This window comes from Mya arenaria, chromosome 4, assembly GCF_026914265.1.
Source record: "Mya arenaria isolate MELC-2E11 chromosome 4, ASM2691426v1".
Lineage (NCBI taxonomy): Eukaryota > Metazoa > Mollusca > Bivalvia > Myida > Myidae > Mya > Mya arenaria.
The window spans coordinates 32564488-32586080 of NC_069125.1; the positions used below are offsets into that span (position 1 = coordinate 32564488).

Below are 21593 nucleotides of genomic sequence, written 5' to 3' on the forward strand. Positions count from 1 at the left end.
GAATGATGAGCTGCAGGAGAGGTCTCCAAGTGATGATTCCCAGCAAGGGTACCAGTTCCCAAATGCTGTACTATCCAATACTGACAGACAGCTCAATGGTAAGATTAGGCTGAGTAAGTTGTGGCTTGTTACTTATTAATATTTAGCAACTCAATTGATATTTGAATGCCTTTGTTTATCCTTCAGTTTGTATAATTTAATCTAGAGATATTTAATTAAAGGGTGCTTTTTACGCTAGTTTGTGCAAGTCGTCTTCAGGATCGCAAGGTCCTCAAACTGATTGTTTATCTTCCAAAGTGCAAGTCCTCTGAATGTAAGGTCCTCAAACTGATTGTGTGATCTTTCAAAGTGTGTATTTCAAATGACTTGTTATGCTGTTTTTTTCCAACAGGGCAGAATGATGAGCAGCAGGAGAGGTCTCCCCCCAGTGATGATGGTCAGCAAGGGTACCAGTCGCCAAATGCTATTACATCCAATACAGACACACAGCTCAATAGTAAGAACTGGCGGAGATAAAATTGGCCTGTTATTTAGGAAGTGTTTATCTTGTTAATCAATAGGTATTAAGTTGAAATTGGAATGCCTTTGTTTATCTTTTAGACTGTAGCACATAATCTGCAGGTATTTAATGAACTGTTGCCTTTTAACGATAATTGGCTATATTTTGTGCAAGTCCTCTGAATGTAAGGTCCTCACAAAGATTGTGATATTTTTCGAAGAGTATATTGTATTCCAATACTAGATACTAACATGTCTTTGCTTGTTTTGTCGGATTTTTCACATCACTTCGACAGTATTTCTGTCATTTTGCGACGCCCGGCTTATAACAAGTGGAGGAAGATCCAAGAAACCACCTGAGTTACACAGACAGACAACTTGGTAGAACCACTGACCTACCGCAAGCCAGCCGGTGGCTTCCTCACATAAGGATATTCACTCCTTTTGGGATTCACACCCACAGCAGTGAGGGGCTAGAGATTATGAGTCAGCGACTCTAACCTTGCTACCACAGAGGCCCTGCTAACATATTTTTAGGTCTCCTGCAGCAGAAAACAGTTGAAAATATTTTGTAAAATGGGGAGTAGCAGTAACAATTTCTCACTTTGCCACAATTTTTCAATGCTTTCTAAACATGGAATTTTCATTTCGATAAACAGTTAGATCTTTTATCCACATCTTTCTAAATGTTGTTTGCTGCAGAAACCCCATATTAGGGAATGGGTTAGAAGTCATGTTATGCTGTTTTTTGAACAGGTCAGAATGATGAGCTGCAGGAGAGGTCTCCAAGTGATGATTCCCAGCAAGGGTACCAGTTCCCAAATGCTGTACTATCCAATACTGACAGACAGCTCAATGGTAAGATTAGGCTGAGTAAGTTGTGGCTTGTTACTTATTAATATTTAGCAACTCAATTGATATTTGAATGCCTTTGTTTATCCTTCAGTTTGTATAATTTAATCTAGAGATATTTAATTAAAGGGTGCTTTTTACGCTAGTTTGTGCAAGTCGTCTTCAGGATCGCAAGGTCCTCAAACTGATTGTTTATCTTCCAAAGTGCAAGTCCTCTGAATGTAAGGTCCTCAAACTGATTGTGTGATCTTTCAAAGTGTGTATTTCAAATGACTTGTTATGCTGTTTTTTTCCAACAGGGCAGAATGATGAGCAGCAGGAGAGGTCTCCCCCCAGTGATGATGGTCAGCAAGGGTACCAGTCGCCAAATGCTATTACATCCAATACAGACACACAGCTCAATAGTAAGAACTGGCGGAGATAAAATTGGCCTGTTATTTAGGAAGTGTTTATCTTGTTAATCAATAGGTATTAAGTTGAAATTGGAATGCCTTTGTTTATCTTTTAGACTGTAGCACATAATCTGCAGGTATTTAATGAACTGTTGCCTTTTAACGATAATTGGCTATATTTTGTGCAAGTCCTCTGAATGTAAGGTCCTCACAAAGATTGTGATATTTTTCGAAGAGTATATTGTATTCCAATACTAGATACTAACATGTCTTTGCTTGTTTTGTCGGATTTTTCACATCACTTCGACAGTATTTCTGTCATTTTGCGACGCCCGGCTTATAACAAGTGGAGGAAGATCCAAGAAACCACCTGAGTTACACAGACAGACAACTTGGTAGAACCACTGACCTACCGCAAGCCAGCCGGTGGCTTCCTCACATAAGGATATTCACTCCTTTTGGGATTCACACCCACAGCAGTGAGGGGCTAGAGATTATGAGTCAGCGACTCTAACCTTGCTACCACAGAGGCCCTGCTAACATATTTTTAGGTCTCCTGCAGCAGAAAACAGTTGAAAATATTTTGTAAAATGGGGAGTAGCAGTAATAATTTCTCACTTTGCCACAATTTTTCAATGCTTTCTAAACATGGAATTTTCATTTCGATAAACAGTTAGATCTTTTATCCACATCTTTCTAAATGTTGTTTGCTGCAGAAACCCCATATTAGGGAATGGGTTAGAAGTCATGTTATGCTGTTTTTTGAACAGGTCAGAATGATGAGCTGCAGGAGAGGTCTCCAAGTGATGATTCCCAGCAAGGGTACCAGTTCCCAAATGCTGTACTATCCAATACTGACAGACAGCTCAATGGTAAGATTAGGCTGAGTAAGTTGTGGCTTGTTACTTATTAATATTTAGCAACTCAATTGATATTTGAATGCCTTTGTTTATCCTTCAGTTTGTATAATTAAATCTAGAGATATTTAATTAAAGGGTGCTTTTTACGCTAGTTTGTGCAAGTCGTCTTCAGGATCGCAAGGTCCTCAAACTGATTGTTTATCTTCCAAAGTGCAAGTCCTCTGAATGTAAGGTCCTCAAACTGATTGTGTGATCTTTCAAAGTGTGTATTTCAAATGACTTGTTATGCTGTTTTTTTCCAACAGGGCAGAATGATGAGCAGCAGGAGAGGTCTCCCCCCAGTGATGATGGTCAGCAAGGGTACCAGTCGCCAAATGCTGTTATATCCAATACAGACACACAGCTCAATAGTAAGAACTGGCGGAGATAAAATTGGCCTGTTATTTAGGAAGTGTTTATCTTGTTAATCAATAGGTATTAAGTTGAAATTGGAATGTCTTTGTTTATCTTTTAGACTGTAGCACATTATCTGCAGATATTTAATGAACTGTTGCCTTTTAACGATAATTGGCTATATTTTGTGCAAGTCCTCTGAATGTAAGGTCCTCACAAAGATTGTGATATTTTTCGAAGAGTATATTGTATTCCAATACTAGATACTAACATGTCTTTGCTTGTTTTGTCGGGTTTTTCACATCACTTCGACAGTATTTCTGTCATTTTGCGACGCCCGGCTTATAACAAGTGGAGGAAGATCCAAGAATCCCACCTGAGTTACACAGACAGACAACTTGGTAGAACCACTGACCTACCGCAAGCCAGCCGGTGGCTTCCTCACATAAGGATATTCACTCCTTTTGGGATTCACACCCACAGCAGTGAGGGGCTAGAGATTATGAGTCAGCGACTCTAACCTTGCTACCACAGAGGCCCTGCTAACATGTTTTTAGGTCTCCTGCAGCAGACAACAGTTGAAAATATTTTGTCAAATGGGGAGTAGCAGTAGCAATTTCTCACTTTGCCACAATTTTTTAATGCTTTCTAAACATGAAATTTTCATTTCTATAAACAGTTTGATCTTTTATCCACATCTTTCTAAATGTTGTTTGCTGCAGAAACCCCATATTAGGGAATAGGTTAGAAGTCATTTTATGCTGTTTTTTGAACAGGTCAGAATGATGAGATGCAGGAGAGGTCTCCAAGTGATGATTCCCAGCAAGGGTACCAGTCGCCAAATGCTGTAACATCCAATACTGACAGACAGCTCAATGGTAAGATCAGGTTGAGTAAGTTGTGGCTTGTTACTTCTTAATATTTAGCAACTCAATTGATATTTGAATGCCGTTGTTTATCATTCAGTTTGTATAATTAAATCTAGAGATATTTAATTAAAGGGTGCTTTTTACGCTAGTTTGTGCAAGTCGTCTGAACGTAAGGTCCTCAAACTGATTGTTCATCTTCCAAAGTGCAAGTCCTCTGAATGTAAGGTCCCCAAACTGATTTTGTGATCTTTCAAAGTGTGTATTTCAAATTTTTGATTTTGTGCTTTTCTCATCCGGTAGGGACTTATGTATTATGTATAACTTGTTCTGACAAAGTGGAAGTGGGGACATCTGTGTCCTATGGACACATTTTCTAGTTTTCTATTGGAATTCTGTTTTATGGAAATACTTTAAGGGAACCCAGGGGCGGATCCAGGGTTTTCCGATGGTTGGGGGGGGGGGCAACTGTTTGGCAATGTAACCCCCTACAAATGAACAATAAAGCGACCATGATTATATGCAAGAAACTTTGGGTCTTCCCCAAGGGTATCTTAGACTCTTAAAGTCTTAATAGACAAATTAATCTGTTTAACATCTAAAAATACATGTAAACTGTGACGAGTTTAGTGAAAATGCACACCAGGTTTTACAAAGCAGGGGTCTGTCAATGGGTATAAACGACAGTGTTTGTGATAAAGGAAAAGTAGATAAATACCGTATTTCCCCTAATAGAAGCACCCTCCCTAATAGTAGCGCCCCCCCCCCCCATGTTTTGAATCCAAATGTCAACCCCACCCACTGACTAAAAGATATCAATGCACTGGTGAATCTTGTATTGCGATCGAAAAAAAAAGGTTTCTATTGCTAATTAGGCTGAAAGTAAACTAAACATGAATACATCATTTGTAAAAAACGAGATTTTCCGCCGTTTCCATACACAAATTCTATTCGAAACTCTTAAGTGTTTCGTTTCATCGTAAAACGTAAACATTACTGCACTACCATTCGGGACCGGTCTCTTTTCCCCGGATACAGCTGGATTGTTTCCATTCGTAAACAAAGATAATACCTGATTATTTTAATTAAATTCCCAGTTTAAAATATATCCGTCAAACATTCTGTTATAAAAAATGAATTTCATATTTGGTTAAAGTAGATCTTAGGGTACTCAGAGAAAATCCGATCCACTCCCGAGTGCTAGCCATTGACTCCAATATTGTCAACTTCTGCTTTCCTCTCCGATGATATTACAAGTTAAAATTTGCGGAAAAGATCGTTTGGCAGGCATTTTGGATCTCTTGTAGATAAAACTTGGTGTCTACAATTTCAAATAATCGAAAGATAACGTCGTACTATCAGAGAAGCTGCAATTACCGATCGGTATTTGTGTATAGAGTTTCATAGCACTTAGTGACCGTGAAATTTCTAGATAATGAAAAATAAGGTCTGAAATAAGAGCGCCCCCTGATCGGTTTGCACGGCGCCCGGGCGCTACTATTAGGAGAAATACGGTACTACAATAACATGACTTATTTCACTCAATATGGTTCTTTTCGATCTCATTTTATCAAAGTTTGGTCTTTTTTAGGCGATTTTCCTCTTTGAAAAAATGCACCTTGGCAAATTTTAGTGTAGGCGTACGCTGCTTCCTACCCCTCTAAATCTGCCTTTGGAACCCTAGTTTACTCCAGATTCAAAATGTTAAGTATATGAGAATCGGGTCATTCAGTCTTTTGATTGTCGTGGAGGAACATAAGCATGTCAACATTTTTTGACCATTCAATTGGATCTTGCTTTAATTTTGACAAGAAAGCTGTGTTTGTGAAACAGCAATGCCCCCAAAGGTTACTGTCACAAAAATTGACATTTGACCTTGAATTGACCTGTGATCTTGAATGGTGACCTTGACCTTGACATGAGACCCCTCAAAATGTTTGGTTCCAGGATACGTACATGCATGCCAAGTATCTAGTATGTTAAAAAGCTATGTAAAATGTTAAAATTGGTTATTTGACCTATATATTTGGCGTATGACCTTGAACAATGACCTTGACCTTGACATGTTTGCATTTTAAATGTGCAGCTTCATGAAATACACATGCATACCAAATATGAAGTCTCTACCTGTATTATTTCAAAAGTTATGGCCAATTTTAAAGTTGCACACAAACCAACAAACACAAACAGACGGGGCAAAAACAATATGCCCCCCCCATCTAGATCTTGGGGGCATAAAAAGTGTATTGTTACTTATTTAAAGTGATTTTATATTAAAATGTTTGTGTGTAAAACAGATGGAATAAGCGAAATTATTATTAAATGAATATTTTTCATGAACTTGATTGGTTTAAATGAGGTCACGTGAGTTTCAGTAATTTTACTATATTGACTCATAGGCGTGGCCTAAAAAATATGACTCGTAGTCGTGGCCTAAATATGAACTGACCGGATCCGAATAATTCCATAAGTTTCTGACACAATCGCATCCATTTAACTCACGCTTAACGCTTTCCTACTGACGTCATGTACAATGTCCTGTGCAGCAACGTCACACACGACGTCCTGCGCAGCCATGTTGCACACAAGGTCTGGTATTATTTCCGACATACTTAGAAGTCCGATTTCCTGTAGGAGCAAATTTTCTAAGGAATTCCTAAGGAGCTTTGTGAATACGCCTTAGGGAGTTTCGCTACTTAAGGGAAAATCTCACTTTGGTGAAACTCCCTAGGGAAATACTTAAAGGCTTTGTGAATATAGGCTCTGGTGCGAAACGATAACATTAAGTCAAAGTTATTGAAAGCGTACATGTAGGCTTTATTTAATTATTAAACAATTGTTGCCTTTCAGATTCAGTCGATATGACGATTTATCAACCTGGAAAAAGTGATATCAACCTCGGGCTGCGCCCTCGGTCAATATCACTTTTTCCAAGTCGATAAATCCTCATATCGACCTCACTAAAAATCAATAATTGTATATTGTTACCCTGCAAATGAGTTTTAACAAACCATAGTATTAAAAACAATTTTTACAGCAGCTTATTATTTACCTTGCTTTTAAATTTGGCACCAACATCGAATGAGATTGTATGGTATAATGTATTGCATCGTATAGTGCACTATACTACAGCTGACACTATTTTGTGTGTCCTCTGGACTAAGGTCCTCTCAAAGAGTGTATGATATTACAGAGAGTGAATTTTAAAGGTCTTATGTTGTTTTGTTTTTAAAACAGGGCAGAATGATAAGCTGCAGTTGAGGTCGCCCATTAAACATTGCCAGCAATGGTACCATACCAACACACAGCTCAATTGTAAGATCTAGTTAAGATAATGTCTCTTCGTTAGTAAAAAATTATTTACAGTATTAGTCTCTAGCAACTATGTTGAAATCGGAAAGCCTTAGTTCATAATTCAGACTTTATCACATAATTTGCAGATATTTAAGGAACTGGTTAGTTATGTAATAGTTGACAATATTTTGTTTAAGTCCTCTGAATGTTAGGTCCTCACACAGATTGTGTGACCTTACAGTGTGTATTATAAATGTCATATTGTGCTGCCCCCATTGAAGTTGGAATGACTTATGTTATTTTGTCAAATTGTTTCGCATAATCTTCAGATAAAAGATGAACTGTAACAATATAATATTTTATAATTTTTGCAAGTTCTCAGGATGTTAGGTCCTCATACAGATTGTGTACTGATCTTACAAAGTGTGTTTTTATACCCCTAGATCTAGAGACATATTGTCTATTTGTTTGTTGGTTGGTTGGTTTCTTTGGGACCAACTTTAACATTGGCCATAACTTTTGAAATACAGGTAGAGACTTCATATTTGGCATGCATATGTATTTCATGAAGCCGCACATTTTGAATGCAGACAGGTCACGATCATTGTTCAAAGTCAGACATATATAGTCAGAATATATAGGTCAAGGGTACCATTTAAGGTTAAAGGTCATTTCTTTTGTGACAACAAACTGTGGTGGCATTGCTGTTTCACAAACACAGCTTTGTTGTTAATGTCATTATATTATGTTTATAAAACAGGGTCAAATGATGAAATGGTGAGGTCGTCCAGTGGTGATGAATGTGATGATGGTCAGCTAGGGTACCAGTCGTTGGTAGTTCTACAACCCCACCCCGACATACATCAAAGTGGTAAGAACTAGTAGAGTTATTAGGCCCCACTGATGGGGTGTGGGGACTAGAGATTTGCACTCTGTCCATCGGTCCTTACGCCTTTCCATGCTTCTGTCGGCCTGACATATTTTGTCCAGACAATATCTAAACCGCTTTGCTGTTAGCTGGTTACTTGGTTGTGTCAATACATCATGGGTAGGAAGTGTGCCATTTCCTATTTGTGTTACTCTGTGACCTTAACCTTAACCTATGACTTCAGTTAAAGAAAAAAACTATTTTGGATCATTTCTCCTTTACCATCCTGAGAATACCAAAAGTAGAAAATAGAAAACGCAAGCCAAGTTAAATACACCCCATATCCACATCCAAAAAACCTGTGTAATGGGAAGCAAACAAAAAGAAAACACTTAAATGGCCGAATGCAATGCAAAAGAAGGTAAAGCAACACATGCTTTATCTACACCGACATTACAACTATAAAAGTACAAGTATCAGCAATAAAAAGGTTTTAAAAAAGATGTGTGTTTGTGGGGAGGGTGGGGGTAATTAACGTTTTCAAGAAACCATTAAGTACCTGTTAATAAGCCAATAAATCAATCACTAAACCAACACTATATAGGCATATTAGCAAAAGAGTGCCATACACATTGAGAAACCCGTTATTGAGAAGGGGGAGGGGGGGGGGGGGGGCTATGGGATTGTATTTAGTAAGTGTTTACCTTTTGAATTCAAGGGAATTAAATTGAATTGGGATATTTCTATGCCCCCAGCATCTATAGATGTGGGGCATATTTTTTTTGCCCTGTCTGTTTGTTGGTTTGTTTGTTTGTTTGTGTGTGTTCAACTTTAATATTGGCCATAACTTTTGAAATAATACAGATAGAGACTTCACATTTGGCATGCATATGTATTTCATAAAGCCACACATTTTGAGGGCAAATATTACCCGGTCAAGGTCATCGTTCAAAGTCAGCGGTCGGATATATAGTTCGAGGGTTTGGCGCAAGAATATTGTTACTCCTTCACAATTGTGAAGGAGTTACAATAGTCTTTCGCCAAACCCCGATTACCAATTTTACCATTGTCCATAACTTTTGAACCATTATATACGCATACTTGAAACTTGGCATGCATGTACGTCGTCTGAAACCAAACATTTGAGTGGTTGCATGTCAAGGTCAAGGTCACCATTCAAGGTCAAAGGTCAAATTAAAGTCAAAGGTCAATTTTATGCCCCCACCTCTTTTTTGCCTTTGTCCGTCTGTCCGTCGGTCATTCCGTCCGTCCGAGCCAACAAATGTGGGTTTATGAGCTTAGGGGATGAGCCTAAGACAAAAGAATGCAATAGGTTCATTCCGTAAGCCCATAATATCTTTGTTTATTACGGGCTTTTCCTTTGATCTTTTAAAGAACAAAAAGCCCATAAACACACAAATTTTGGTATGTCCGTCCGTCATTCCGTCTGTCCGTCCCGAAAAGTTTGTGTCGTCCATAACTCTAAAAGCGTTTGATGTACAGACTTGAAACTTCATGGATGTATTACTCGGGGTGTGAACTAACGCACCTGGGTATTTTCATCCGGCCAAAATTTATATTTACGGAGTTATGGGCCTTGATTTTGTGAAAAAGCGGCATTTTAAGTTTGTGTCGTCCAAAACTCTTAAAGCGTTTGTAGTAGTGACTTGAAACTGCATGGATGTATTATTGAGGGTGTGAATTTGTGCACCTGAGTATTTTTAGTCAGCTAAATTTTATTTTTACGGAGTTATGGGCCTTGATTTAGTGAAAAATCTGCATTTTTGACAAAGCGCTAGTGGGGGCATCTGTGTCCTATGGACACATGTTCTAGTTTTTGTGACAATAACCTGTGGGGGCATTTCTGTTTCACAATTTCTTGTTTGTTCTGCTGTCAGACTGCATCACATAATTTGCAGATATTAAATGAACTTGTGCAAATAGTTGACAATATTTGTGCAAGTCCTCAAAATGTTAAGTCCTCAGATTGATTGTTTGTTGTTGCAGTGTGTTCAGTGTGTGGCACAATGTATGTACGTCCCGAACAGTTTGTGTCTCGCGTAAAAAAGCGTTTTTTTTCTACAGATTTGAAACCGTATGGATATAATATTCAAGGTGTGAACTTGTACACCTGGGTATTTTCATCCGTCCGAAATTATTATTCACGGAGTTTTGGACCTCTATTTTGTGAAAATATGGCATTATTGTGAAAAAGCAGAAGTAGAAGTTTAGGGCATCTGTGTCATATGGACACATTTTCTAGGTTATCATGATTAAGCAATTTCTGTCATCAGGATAATTCCCCATATAAGAAAGTCCCCACAAATAGAAAAAATTACCATGGTCCCTGAAAACGAAGGTCAAATATTTCTACTAATGTTGACAATGACCTTTCCTTGTTGGAGGACATAAACATTTGAGTCTCTTAAAATACGCTATATCTACGATATGTGTATGTTTTATGTTAAAATCAATAAAATCGAAGAATACCAAGCGAAACTGCTTGTAACTTAATGACTCCATGAGTGATTCACTCAACTTAAGTTTCACTGTTATAAAAAGACAAAATATAACTTTTCTGATTTTCTATCCCATGTAAAGAAACATCATGCCATTTACAGAAAAAATGCTACCTTACAGATACATATATAGAAAAGAAGAGCCACTGAAATATCTTTAAGATATATGATTAAAAAATGCAATGAAAATAAATTGGTAAGAAAATATGGTTGGAATTAAACAATAGGTTTGCTGGCCCATGGCGGTTTAGAACTTCTGAGTAGTATGCATATTTGATATTTGTCAAAGAAGATTGTATGGCGGCCGCTGTCTCGGCTCTGTTTCTTTCTTTTAAAACACACACATAAACATGTTCTTTGTTATAGTGTTTGAGAACTCAGATATTCAACTGAAGCATATTAAATGTTTTGTTTAAAGGCCTCTCAAAGTTGGCAAGCATTGTAATATTTAGCACTGTCCTCGTAATGCCGATAGGTTATGGGGGTCCTCATTGCCTTCGAAAACATTGACAAATAAATAAATGGCAATTTCATAGAAACCAAAAATAGAAACAATATATAATTTTCAACATTGGAAATTGCCGTTCATGAACAATATATACTGAAAAAGACGACGATGTAGCGTCCATATAAACAATGGGTCCTCCGAGCGTCGATATATGTCAAGGTCCTCAAAGCGCATGCAATACACGTATGTGTGTGTGTGTGTGTGTATGCGTGTGTGTGTGTATGGGCGTGCGTGCATGTACGAGTATGTGGGCGTATACGTGCGTTCATGTGAGTGCATTTGTGTGAACTATAACAACCCTTAATAAGATGAGATAATAGAAACAATTCAATGTGATCATTTACAATCAGTGCAAACACAAGTATTAAACACAAATACGATTTACCACAACTTATACTATTGTTTTAATATGCCTTTTAAAATAAATACATATCGAAAACAATGGTTCTTATGAAGAATACCGAGTTTAATTTGAAAGAAATATGAGACCATAGTAAATTCTTTAGCATTCACCAAAAAAAAAAGATTCATTTTTGCGATTTCTACTATTAAAAAAACAGTTACAATCTTGTAATCAGTGAATAATATTTTGTATGAGTTTATTATTAAGTAAGAAGTAAGGGTTTATCAGTCAAAATAAATGTTTGTTATACATGTGGAAATTGATTTGAATAAGAGTTTCATTTTAAAACTTTAATGTGTTTTAAAATAACGCCGATTGACCCCGTTATATATTGACCACATGAGTCATTTTCTTTCTGTTCAAAGAATGACCGATCATTTTTAACGTCAAGAACTGACCATCCCCCACCCCTCCCCAAACCGTTGCGTAACAAATGACCCTCGTTAAAAATGTTCAAGAGTTATATTCACTACCAAACTTAGTCAATAATATGGTTACCAATATAAGTGGAATTTATTAATTGTATATGTTTTTATTCAACGATAACCGATTGACTACATCAAACTTAGATTCAAGACACTGAACTCTATATTTGCGTATTTTATTGATCTGTATACTATTACATTTTTCTCCGATAGTGACATACAGAAGAAAACTTGGATGATTTTAAGGGGGGAGGGTGGGGCTGCACCCCCTCTACTGCCGGGATCCGTTTGTGCTTATTACAATACAGATTTCTGTCGATTATCATTTTTTGGTTTGTTAGTTATATTTTGTGTATGAAATGAGTGTCACACACTGGATTTACTATACTTTCGCTTAGTTTAGAGCATTATAACTGCAGATCTCTATTGATCCTTATTAAAGAAATTGGTAACTAATAAAGTAGTAGAACCGTTTATTGTTGTGTTATTACTGTAGATGTATAATTATATAAAAAAACAAAGCACTAATCAGCATAGTCACAGCTCATAGCAAAATGACTGGAACGATTATTGATGTGTATTATCAAAATATTATAATTTGGCAAATGAGATTGCTTAATAATTAAGAAAGCCTCTCATTAAAATAGCCGCAATTCGATTAACGTCATGCTAAACGTTTAAATACACTACGTATTGAAAAAGAAACAGGTATAGGGGTTAGATTATTTGATATTGCGCAAAAACGAAGTCGGTGAGGTACCCTTTTCTTGATATCAGGCGATTTGTAATTAAACATTGAATACATGTATTTAAAAAATCAAAAATTAAACGAGCAGTTTTTTCAAGAATTAAAGAAAGGCGCACTTTTTTCAGCGAAACACGACGCCATTTTTCCCGCGAAAAATGACGTTAAAGACGAATTTTAAATAAATAACGTAAAACAAGAGAACGAAAAATATATGTGCGTGCACGTTTTCATAAGACGCACTTGATGTTGAAATTTCATAGCTGTAAACGAAGAATTGATGAAAATATCGGTTATTGTAGCTGGAACGCAAAAATATGACAGACGTCTCAAAATTGACGTCAGTGGTATATTTTGAAAACTCGTAGATTCAAAACTGTTCCGAATATTGAAAAAGTAAAAACAGTCCCTAACTGGGCATATGCTCTTCTATTCGTATACCAATTTTCAGACAGTAACTCGAAAAAAAAATCATAGTCGCGTTCCACCTTAACAATGTACTGCACTGTAAACTCACTCTAAATGCATATAGATTTCTTTTTTCTACCTTAATATAGTAATGAATGTTTATAAAATATATATTAGGTTAAAGAAATATAAAATAACAGACATAAAATCCATGAATTTCGTCATACAATAATAATTACCCATTATTCATTATTACCACGCAATACATATTATAAAGGTAGGCTTTTTTGAATACCGGGGACCGGCTTATATCATTCTCTTTATGCTTTAGTTGTCTCCCTTGTCTTTGTTGCTTAGTGATATGTAAACAATCAATTAACTGCCAAACTTACCGGCTCCAAGAAGTTCCTTTTCGTAGAGTTGTTGAATCTCTGAGGAAGTGAAGGGATCGGCTCTCTGTTTTTGTTGCCAAGTCCCTTTTCTTTCAAGTCCACGCATTTCGCTTTTAGCGTGTCCCGTGTGAGTTTGAACTCTTTTCCGCCCAAGACTTCGCCTTCGTACTCTGCAAAACGAGTTAATTATGATTAAAATAATCAAAGTCTGTGCATAAAATTATAGGCAACTATAAAATATATAACTATTAAGGTGTTTATATATTAACTTTAGTTGTTTTAGATAATAATAACAAGCAGAAATACGCCTACCATTCTCGGAGAGGTGTCTCTTTACACTTGACAAGATGCCACGCAGGGTAGATGGCTCGAAGTTGGTTGCAGTGGGGCCATTCGCCTCTGCCGAAAGCTTGGTCTTCTTGACACTGAGCAGGAATCTGGATAGAAGAATATCTAGCTCCTTTGGTGGAATGTCTTTGATCTGGCGGGTCTCGCCGTCATCATTCAGTCAATCGTTCACCTTTTTCATGTCACTCCTTGTTTTTGTTACCGTAGCATTGTTTTTCTTTGCTTCAATGAATTGCCGGGCTTGTGCCTCAGTGAAATGTTCATTTTTTTCGATGGCAGAATCCAGTTGAAGTAGCCTGTTGGCTAAATTTTCGAGCGTACGTTCACACATGTCTACTCCGTCAGCCATCTTCAACAACGTGAAATTGCGTCACGTTGCACGTGCGGACAATCGCAGGTCATTATCGGTCACGTGACTGATAATAGCCCCGGGGCTATTATCAATTTTGATGATTATGGTACAGCCGCGCCGATAATGACTATTCTGACAACGTTAAAATGTTACTATATATAGTAACATGTGTATTAAGTCATTAAAGCTGTACTTTCACAGATTGAACGTTTTGACAACTTATTTATTTTTTATTATTATTTTTGTTTTGTTTTGGAACGAGCCAATTTTTGCGAAAATCCATTAAAACAAGTTATATAAACCGGCTGACAAAAACATCAGATCGCAGATTTTTATATATAAGTTAAAAAAATGAAATGGTTTAAGCCATAAAACATTGATTTTCGAACAGAAATATGAGAATCTACGATCTATTTTTTGTCAGCAATCTAAGATTATTGGTTTGCAGATATTTATGCAAAAATTTGCTTTTTCCATGACAAAAAATAAAAAGTAGTTAAAATGGTCAATCCTATGAGAGTGCAGCTTTAAGTTTATCTACTTACAATGTAGTTGCCGAGGAGTTCCGAATGCTATTGACATTCATTTTCAGGAATGACCAAACGTGCTTATTTGGCCCACCCTCGACAGGAACCGCCATCGTTCCTGATGCCAACTTCCGGCTGCCGACTGATCCTGGTCACAACGATGACCTTGAACTACCGGGCCAGGCGTATGACCCGGACCAGCAGTGTCGTCTTATCTGGGGAGATGGGTCGTATTTATGTAGGGTAAATAGTGAAAGCGTTTTTATAATAACATAGCGTTTACCCTCACCCCATCCCCCACACTGACAACCAATTATCCGATAAGTCTGTTTTATAAGACTTCCATCATGTAGGTCTCTCTCATTCTCGGCACCCCGGCGTATCATAACCTGATAACCTGATACCAGGGTATCATATAAGCCTTGCTGAGTTTGCAATGCAACTTCAGTCCTTTTGTGAAACTAGGCCCTGTTTTTGAAGCCTCATTCGCTCTACACGACTTCCCCTCCTAAACCACAGAGCGACATATGAAAAAGCCCAACTTATTTCCAAGTTGTTAAAACCTTCAACAACTTGGCAATAAGACCACCAAACCCCAAACATTGACAATATTTGGCAACAGAAAGGATACAAAACAGTCCGATAATTACTAGTATACTACCATTATAATACATGTTTGTATATTCACAGGGTGCCGAGTTCGGAAACGCTTCCACACTGTGTCAGGCCATATATTGTCGGGACCCCTCCTCTCCCACAGATTGTGTGCTGCACACGGCCGCCAGGGGTACTTCCTGTGGGCACAAACGGGTACGAAGAAAGGTTTTTCAGCCTATACATGTTTCGCAGTTGTTTTGTTTTTGCAAAAACAGCATAAGCCGCAAAATAAGCTCTTTTATTTAGTTGTTAAAATCGTTTTACTGTCTTTAATGAAATTACATTTTATGTTTTTGAATCCCATTTTGTTTCATTTTAAGAAGCGTACATTGACTAGATAAACACTACAATCTGTTATTTCTGTTTCTGTTTATATAATTAATATGATAAACGCATTTACATCAGTGGGTAAGTCCATGTTTCAATCGATGAAATTAATTAATATGATAACCCTATTAACAATCAATTTATACGTCCCTCATTTTCAACGTTTTTTAAATATACGCTTTTTTTGTAATGAACTAAAAAGATAACAACTACAACTATTCTTACAGTGGTGCGTTCACGGCGAATGTGAATTCTCAAACGAGGCTCCCGAATTCAGAGGTTTGTCAAATTATAAATTAACCCCATTATAATTGTAAAATCATCACTTCCTGTCTGAAGAAGGTACTGCCGTGCGCATTCAGAGTTTATGCTCATTTTTCAAAAACATGCAATAAAGCTGGACCCAATGTTGAACTCATGTATGTAAATGTGTCTAATGCAATAACTATATCCTTTTCTATCATGTCAATTTATGTTTTGTTCTGTTCTCTTTTTTTTAAATATATATGCTTTAAACGGTATTTCAAACGACCATAATTTGTTTCTGAAAACAGTAAATTTGATATGGTATAGCATACTTGCTTTAGTTTGTAAAGATAGTGTTATTTTAGTTGTTTAGTTATTAAAGCGGTAACATTTCCAGCTAGTGGTTTATATTTATTTATATTTCCAGACTCGTGCGTGTTAGGAGACCAACCAGGCCCTGCATTCAACTCGATGACTTGCGCGGAGCTGGCTGACCAATGGCCAGCTTACTGCTACCAGGATAAGGTCCGAGCCCGATGCTGTCGCTCATGTTCAGCAGTCGCCACGCCCATCACAAGTAAGCATGCTTATTAATCTTACTAAAGGCAGGTTTTCATGCGTATGAAATAAATCAAGTGAACTGCATGAAACAGTCATTATTTCAATTGGATTGAAAATAAAGGAGAATTTAGTCATATATCCGCAATAAAACGGTAATGCCCAAATGACTCATCTGCTTTATAATGTCTTTAGGACTAACACTGCATAATGTATTTGGACTTTCCCTAACAATGAAACAAAGATGCCGGCTAAACACCCCTTCAACCTCATTCTTTTCATTCATTCAAGTGTACACAGTTGGTTACAATTATCATATCGCAAGGTTGTGCAATTGTATGAATATCTCTGGATTTGGAATTTAAACATCGCTCTATATATTCAATATGTTTTTTTACCCCAGATTGCGCATACGGAGACCGTATCCAAGGTTGTCGCCCCTGGCACTGCACGCAAACGACGGGTGCTAGCAGTTCCATCCTGACCGACTGCTGCCACACATGTCAGACAGGTACGTGCACAAATATATGCACTTATATTTAATAGACACAAACAAATTGCATAGACGATATAACGCACGAAAGTGCTGAACGTCGAATTAACATTGAAGTCAGTCATTCTTTATCATTGCAGGCATAATTGTGTTACAATTATTCTAGCGCGCACCAATACTTTATCTTAAGATGCACAGCCCATCGAATGCCATGCTTTTAAAATAAATTTTAACCCAAAATATTTAAAGGCAAACATTTGAACCCGACACATTTCACGCCAACGGAAGAGAAGGTTGCCAAAGACTCAACAACAACAACACCTATTGTTTCTCAAAATCGATCGTGCGATGATGTCCATGTGGTGTCCAGTGGCATGAGCTGTCCGTGGTATATAGATAGACATGGGTCACATGTCTGCTACACGCCGGTGGTCGCAACCAATGGCTGCAAATCCTGTACGGATATTAGGGTCGACTTTGAAGGTAAACATTCTTTATTTACTTAAAACGGATGTCTGCTGATTCATATATTATTTTATCTAATTGCCAAATGTTTCAATATGAAATGGATACACTTTATTTACCCAGCTATCTAAACAGGAAATATCTTTGCACAAATGTTATTATTGTATATATTCTTGCATAATATATTTGTCTGATTTTCAGACTGACCACCGTGTACTAAATACTTCGGGAACTATATATATACTTTTGGGAACTGATCAGTCCGCTTTCTGAACTGAAACGTGCTTAGTAAAGTTATTAAACGATATGTCTGGCCTACGTTATAGGGCGCATGTCCGGTGACAAAGTACCCAACCTGTTTGGACTAGCGACACCTACTGAAACACAAATGTGTCTAGCCTTCTGGCCATACTCCGTTCACTAAACTTATAAGACAATAACCACACCACTTCCTTCATCAAGGAACTAGGTCTATATGTATTTTACTATGTCCTAGGTAGTTCGTACTTCGACAAAATACCATGCATCCTGGTCGCCAACTTGACTGACCATCATTGTCAAGCACTCCGTCCGCAGCTGTTAAATTGTCGTACATTGACATAAACGATTCCTGAACAGACCCTTGCTCTTTATTGCTACATTGATTTGTCCTATGTTTTAGGTTGTGCGTATGGTGACAAAGTACCCAGCCTGTGTGTCCTGGTCGCCAACTTGACTAACCACCAGTGTGTCCAGCGCTCTGGCCACTGCTGTCAAACTTGTCGGACAATAACCACACCACTTCCGGAGCTCAACCGTGCCCTAGGACATAATAGCTTAACATATTGTGTTTATTTATTATTAATATTATTGTTTTCATTTAGGTTATTCTAAGTTTTTCTTTTATATTCATTTAGTTTATTCTAATAAACAGTCAGACCATATTGGCCGGAAAAGCTTTTTTTTGCCATAATAACGCATACTTAAGTGTGTTTATACATGTTTTTCTTATTATTTATTTATTTAAGAATTACCTTAACTGTTTGGATTCGTCATCGATCTTTAGCATCGTTGTATAAAGTTGATTATTATATGATCTTGTTTCCGAACTCGATGTTTTGTTGACATACATGTACCGCACTAGCGGATCCAGGGGGGGGGGGGGGCGCACCTGGCGCACGCCCCCCCCCCCCTAAAATTCCCGGAGCTTACATGTTCTTTGGTATGGAAACAATAAAATATACTATATATATATATCCTGGATCCGCCCCTGTACCGGTAAAATATTCTTTTAACTTTTAAAGTAACTTGCTCATGGTTTGTAAAATGCACTTTTTAAAATTCGAACTAAAGTGTGGCAAATTATAAGGAGTGTTTAAACAAAAGTACCAAAAGCTGGAACACTTCAGCAAATGTTGATATTTCCTCAAATATTGTCTTTGAAGACCAGAATTTTCGTAACGCGTTTGAAAATTAATGATGGCTGTGGTGTTGCGTGATTGGTTGATTGACATTATCACGTGATGCTATAAATGCATCCTTAACAGGCCAATATATCCACCACTTTTGTTAAACACTTGTATGAGGAAGCAAATATTTGCCCTCCGATATCGTAAAAACGTGCTGGTGAAATATAACTACATTTTATCTTGACTACTTGAGTGTCAGCATCCTTAACTGAAAGTACATACTTATCTCAACACTTTGCACATAGTGTTATAACTTTAAAATGTACTCTTAATTAATTGGCAATGGAATTCCCCAGTTTCTAAAAAATGCACTGTTTGAGTTATACACATCATACTAGGTGTAACCCATAGTCAGTGTGTGTATACCACGTGATAAATTGCGTCACTTATGCTTCATCGGAAGGCAATTTTTTGCTTCGAATAATGACATGATACAATGGTTACTATATTTTCTTCACCTTTTGAAATGATACAAAGGGCAGTTAATGCCGCTTAAAGAGCTCTGCCTTCGTTTTATAACGTGAGTTTGATTACGTGATCAGTTTCCTCAAACACTTCGACAAACCTTTGTTCAAAATAATGTTTTGACAATGCTCCGTCAGACGGCCGTATTCTGAAAAGGTTTGTCTTACGCAGCGAGAGGTCCTTACTTATGCGGTTAATTCTAGAGCGCCCTATAATGAAATCTTACGCAGCGAGAGGTCCTTACTTATGCGGTCAATTTTAGAGCGCCCTATAACCAAATCTTTAGCAGCAAGAGGTCCTTACTTATGCGGTTAATTTTAGAGCGCCCTATAACCAAATCTTTAGCAGCAAAAGGTCCTTACTTATGCGGTTAATTTTAGAGCGCCGTTTAACCAAATCTTTAGCAGCAAGAGGTCCTTACATATGCGGTTAACTTTAAGGGGCCCTATAACCTAACCTTTAGCAGCAAGAGGTCCTTACTTATGCGGTTAATTTTAGAGCGACGTTTAACCAAATCTTTAGCAGCAAGAGGTCCTTACTTATGCGGTTAATTTTAGAGCGCCCTATAACCAAATCTTTAGCAGCAAGAGGTCCTTACTTATGCGGTTAATTTTAGAGCGCCCTATAACCCAACCTTTAGCAGCAAGAGGTCCTTACTTATGCGGTTAATTTTAGAGCGCCCTATAACCCAACCTTAAGCAGCAAGAGGTTCTTACTTATGCGGTTAATTTTAGAGCGCCCTATAACCCAACCTTTAGCAGCAAGAGGTCCTTACTTATGCGGTTAATTTTAGAGCGCCCTATAACCCAACCTTTAGCAGCAAGAGGTCCTTACTTATGCGGTTAATTTTAGAGCGCCCTATAACCCAACCTTTAGCAGCAAGAGGTCCTTACTTATGCGGTTAATTTTAGAGCGCCCTATAACCCAACCTTTCGCAGCAAGACGTTCTTGCTTATGCGGTTAATTTTAGAGCGCCCTATAACCCAACCGTAAGCAGCAAGAGGTCCTTGCTTATGCGGTTAATTTTAGAGCGCCCTATAACCCAACCTTTAGCAGCAAGAGGTTCTTGCTTATGCGGTTAATTTTAGAGCGCCCTATAACCCAACCTTAAGCAGCAAGAGGTCCTTGCTTATGCGGTTAATTTTAGAGCGCCCTATAACCCAACCTTTAGCAGCAAGAGATTCTTACTTATGCGGTTAATTCTAGAGCGCCCTATAACCCAACCTTTAGCAGCAAGAGGTCCTTACTTATGCGGTTAATTTTAGAGCGCCCTATAACCCAACCTTTAGCAGCAAGACGTGCGGTTTACTTTAGAGTGTCCTAAAGGCGACCTCCACTCAGCAACAAGAGTCGCTTACTAAGGCGGTTGAATCTAGAGCACTCTATAGCCAACTCCTCCACAGAAAGTCTTTACGGTTAAATAGACAACACGTAATGAATCACTGTCCGGCATGGGTTTTTTTCATAGTGAACTAGTTTTCGGATGGAAAGATCCGACGAAACCGCCTCCAGTAGGGGTTTCGATAGTTTGAAAAAAACACAGTTTCGGTTTTTGTAAAACAAACGATTAAACTGGTTCTCATTTTACTTAAAACTGTTACAACAAATATACAGTTCGTAAAACCGATGTTAAACCAAAACTATTTTATTACCAATACAAATGCTCTTAATCTCAGCGCTCGGCGGATTAATATCTTCATGTTGACACCATCCATGTATTCAATTTATCCTTTTTTGTGTTTTGTTTATTGTTCTTATTTCATAACATGTTTAGAGAAACGCATAGGTCATTGTGGGACATCAGACGAAAAGAGAAAAACAACAACAACAACAACTTTGATAGACTATTTTTAATCTACATAGCACATGATCATATTTAAAGCTGCACTGTCATAGATATACCGTTTTGACAATTTATTTTTATTTTTTGTCTTTGAATGAACCAATTTTTGCGTAAATATTTGCAAACCACTCTTAAGATTGCTGACAAAAGATCAGATCGCAGATTTTCATATTTCCGTTCGTAAATAAATGTTTTATGGCTAAAAGCGTTACTAACGGTTTAAGAAAAATGCATAAAACATCATTTTTTTTAACTTAATATGAAAATCTGCAATCTGATTTTTGCCAGCAGTATTTTATGACTGGTTTCCATGCATTTTCGCATAAATTGGCTCGTTCCATAACAATCTGTGAGAGTGCAGCTTTTACTCATATCCATACTTCGCCCGTGCGCGACTGCCGGGATATCAGTTTTTTATCTGTGCATTTATCCCGTCATCAG

General features: G+C 37.6%; 1 protein-coding gene across 1 annotated transcript; it reads left to right on the plus strand.

Moving 5' to 3' along the window:
- Positions 1-3266: 3266 nt before the first annotated feature.
- On the plus strand, positions 3267-18495 carry LOC128230757 (uncharacterized). Its single transcript, XM_052943199.1, has 10 exons — positions 3267-3501; positions 3772-3873; positions 7916-8026; positions 14676-14893; positions 15341-15460; positions 15862-15913; positions 16308-16457; positions 16842-16949; positions 17181-17414; positions 18058-18495. Exons 1-10 carry the CDS (start codon positions 3267-3269, stop codon positions 18267-18269), a joined length of 1542 nt encoding a protein of 513 aa, XP_052799159.1. The 3' UTR covers positions 18270-18495.
- The last annotated feature ends 3098 nt before the right edge of the window (positions 18496-21593 follow it).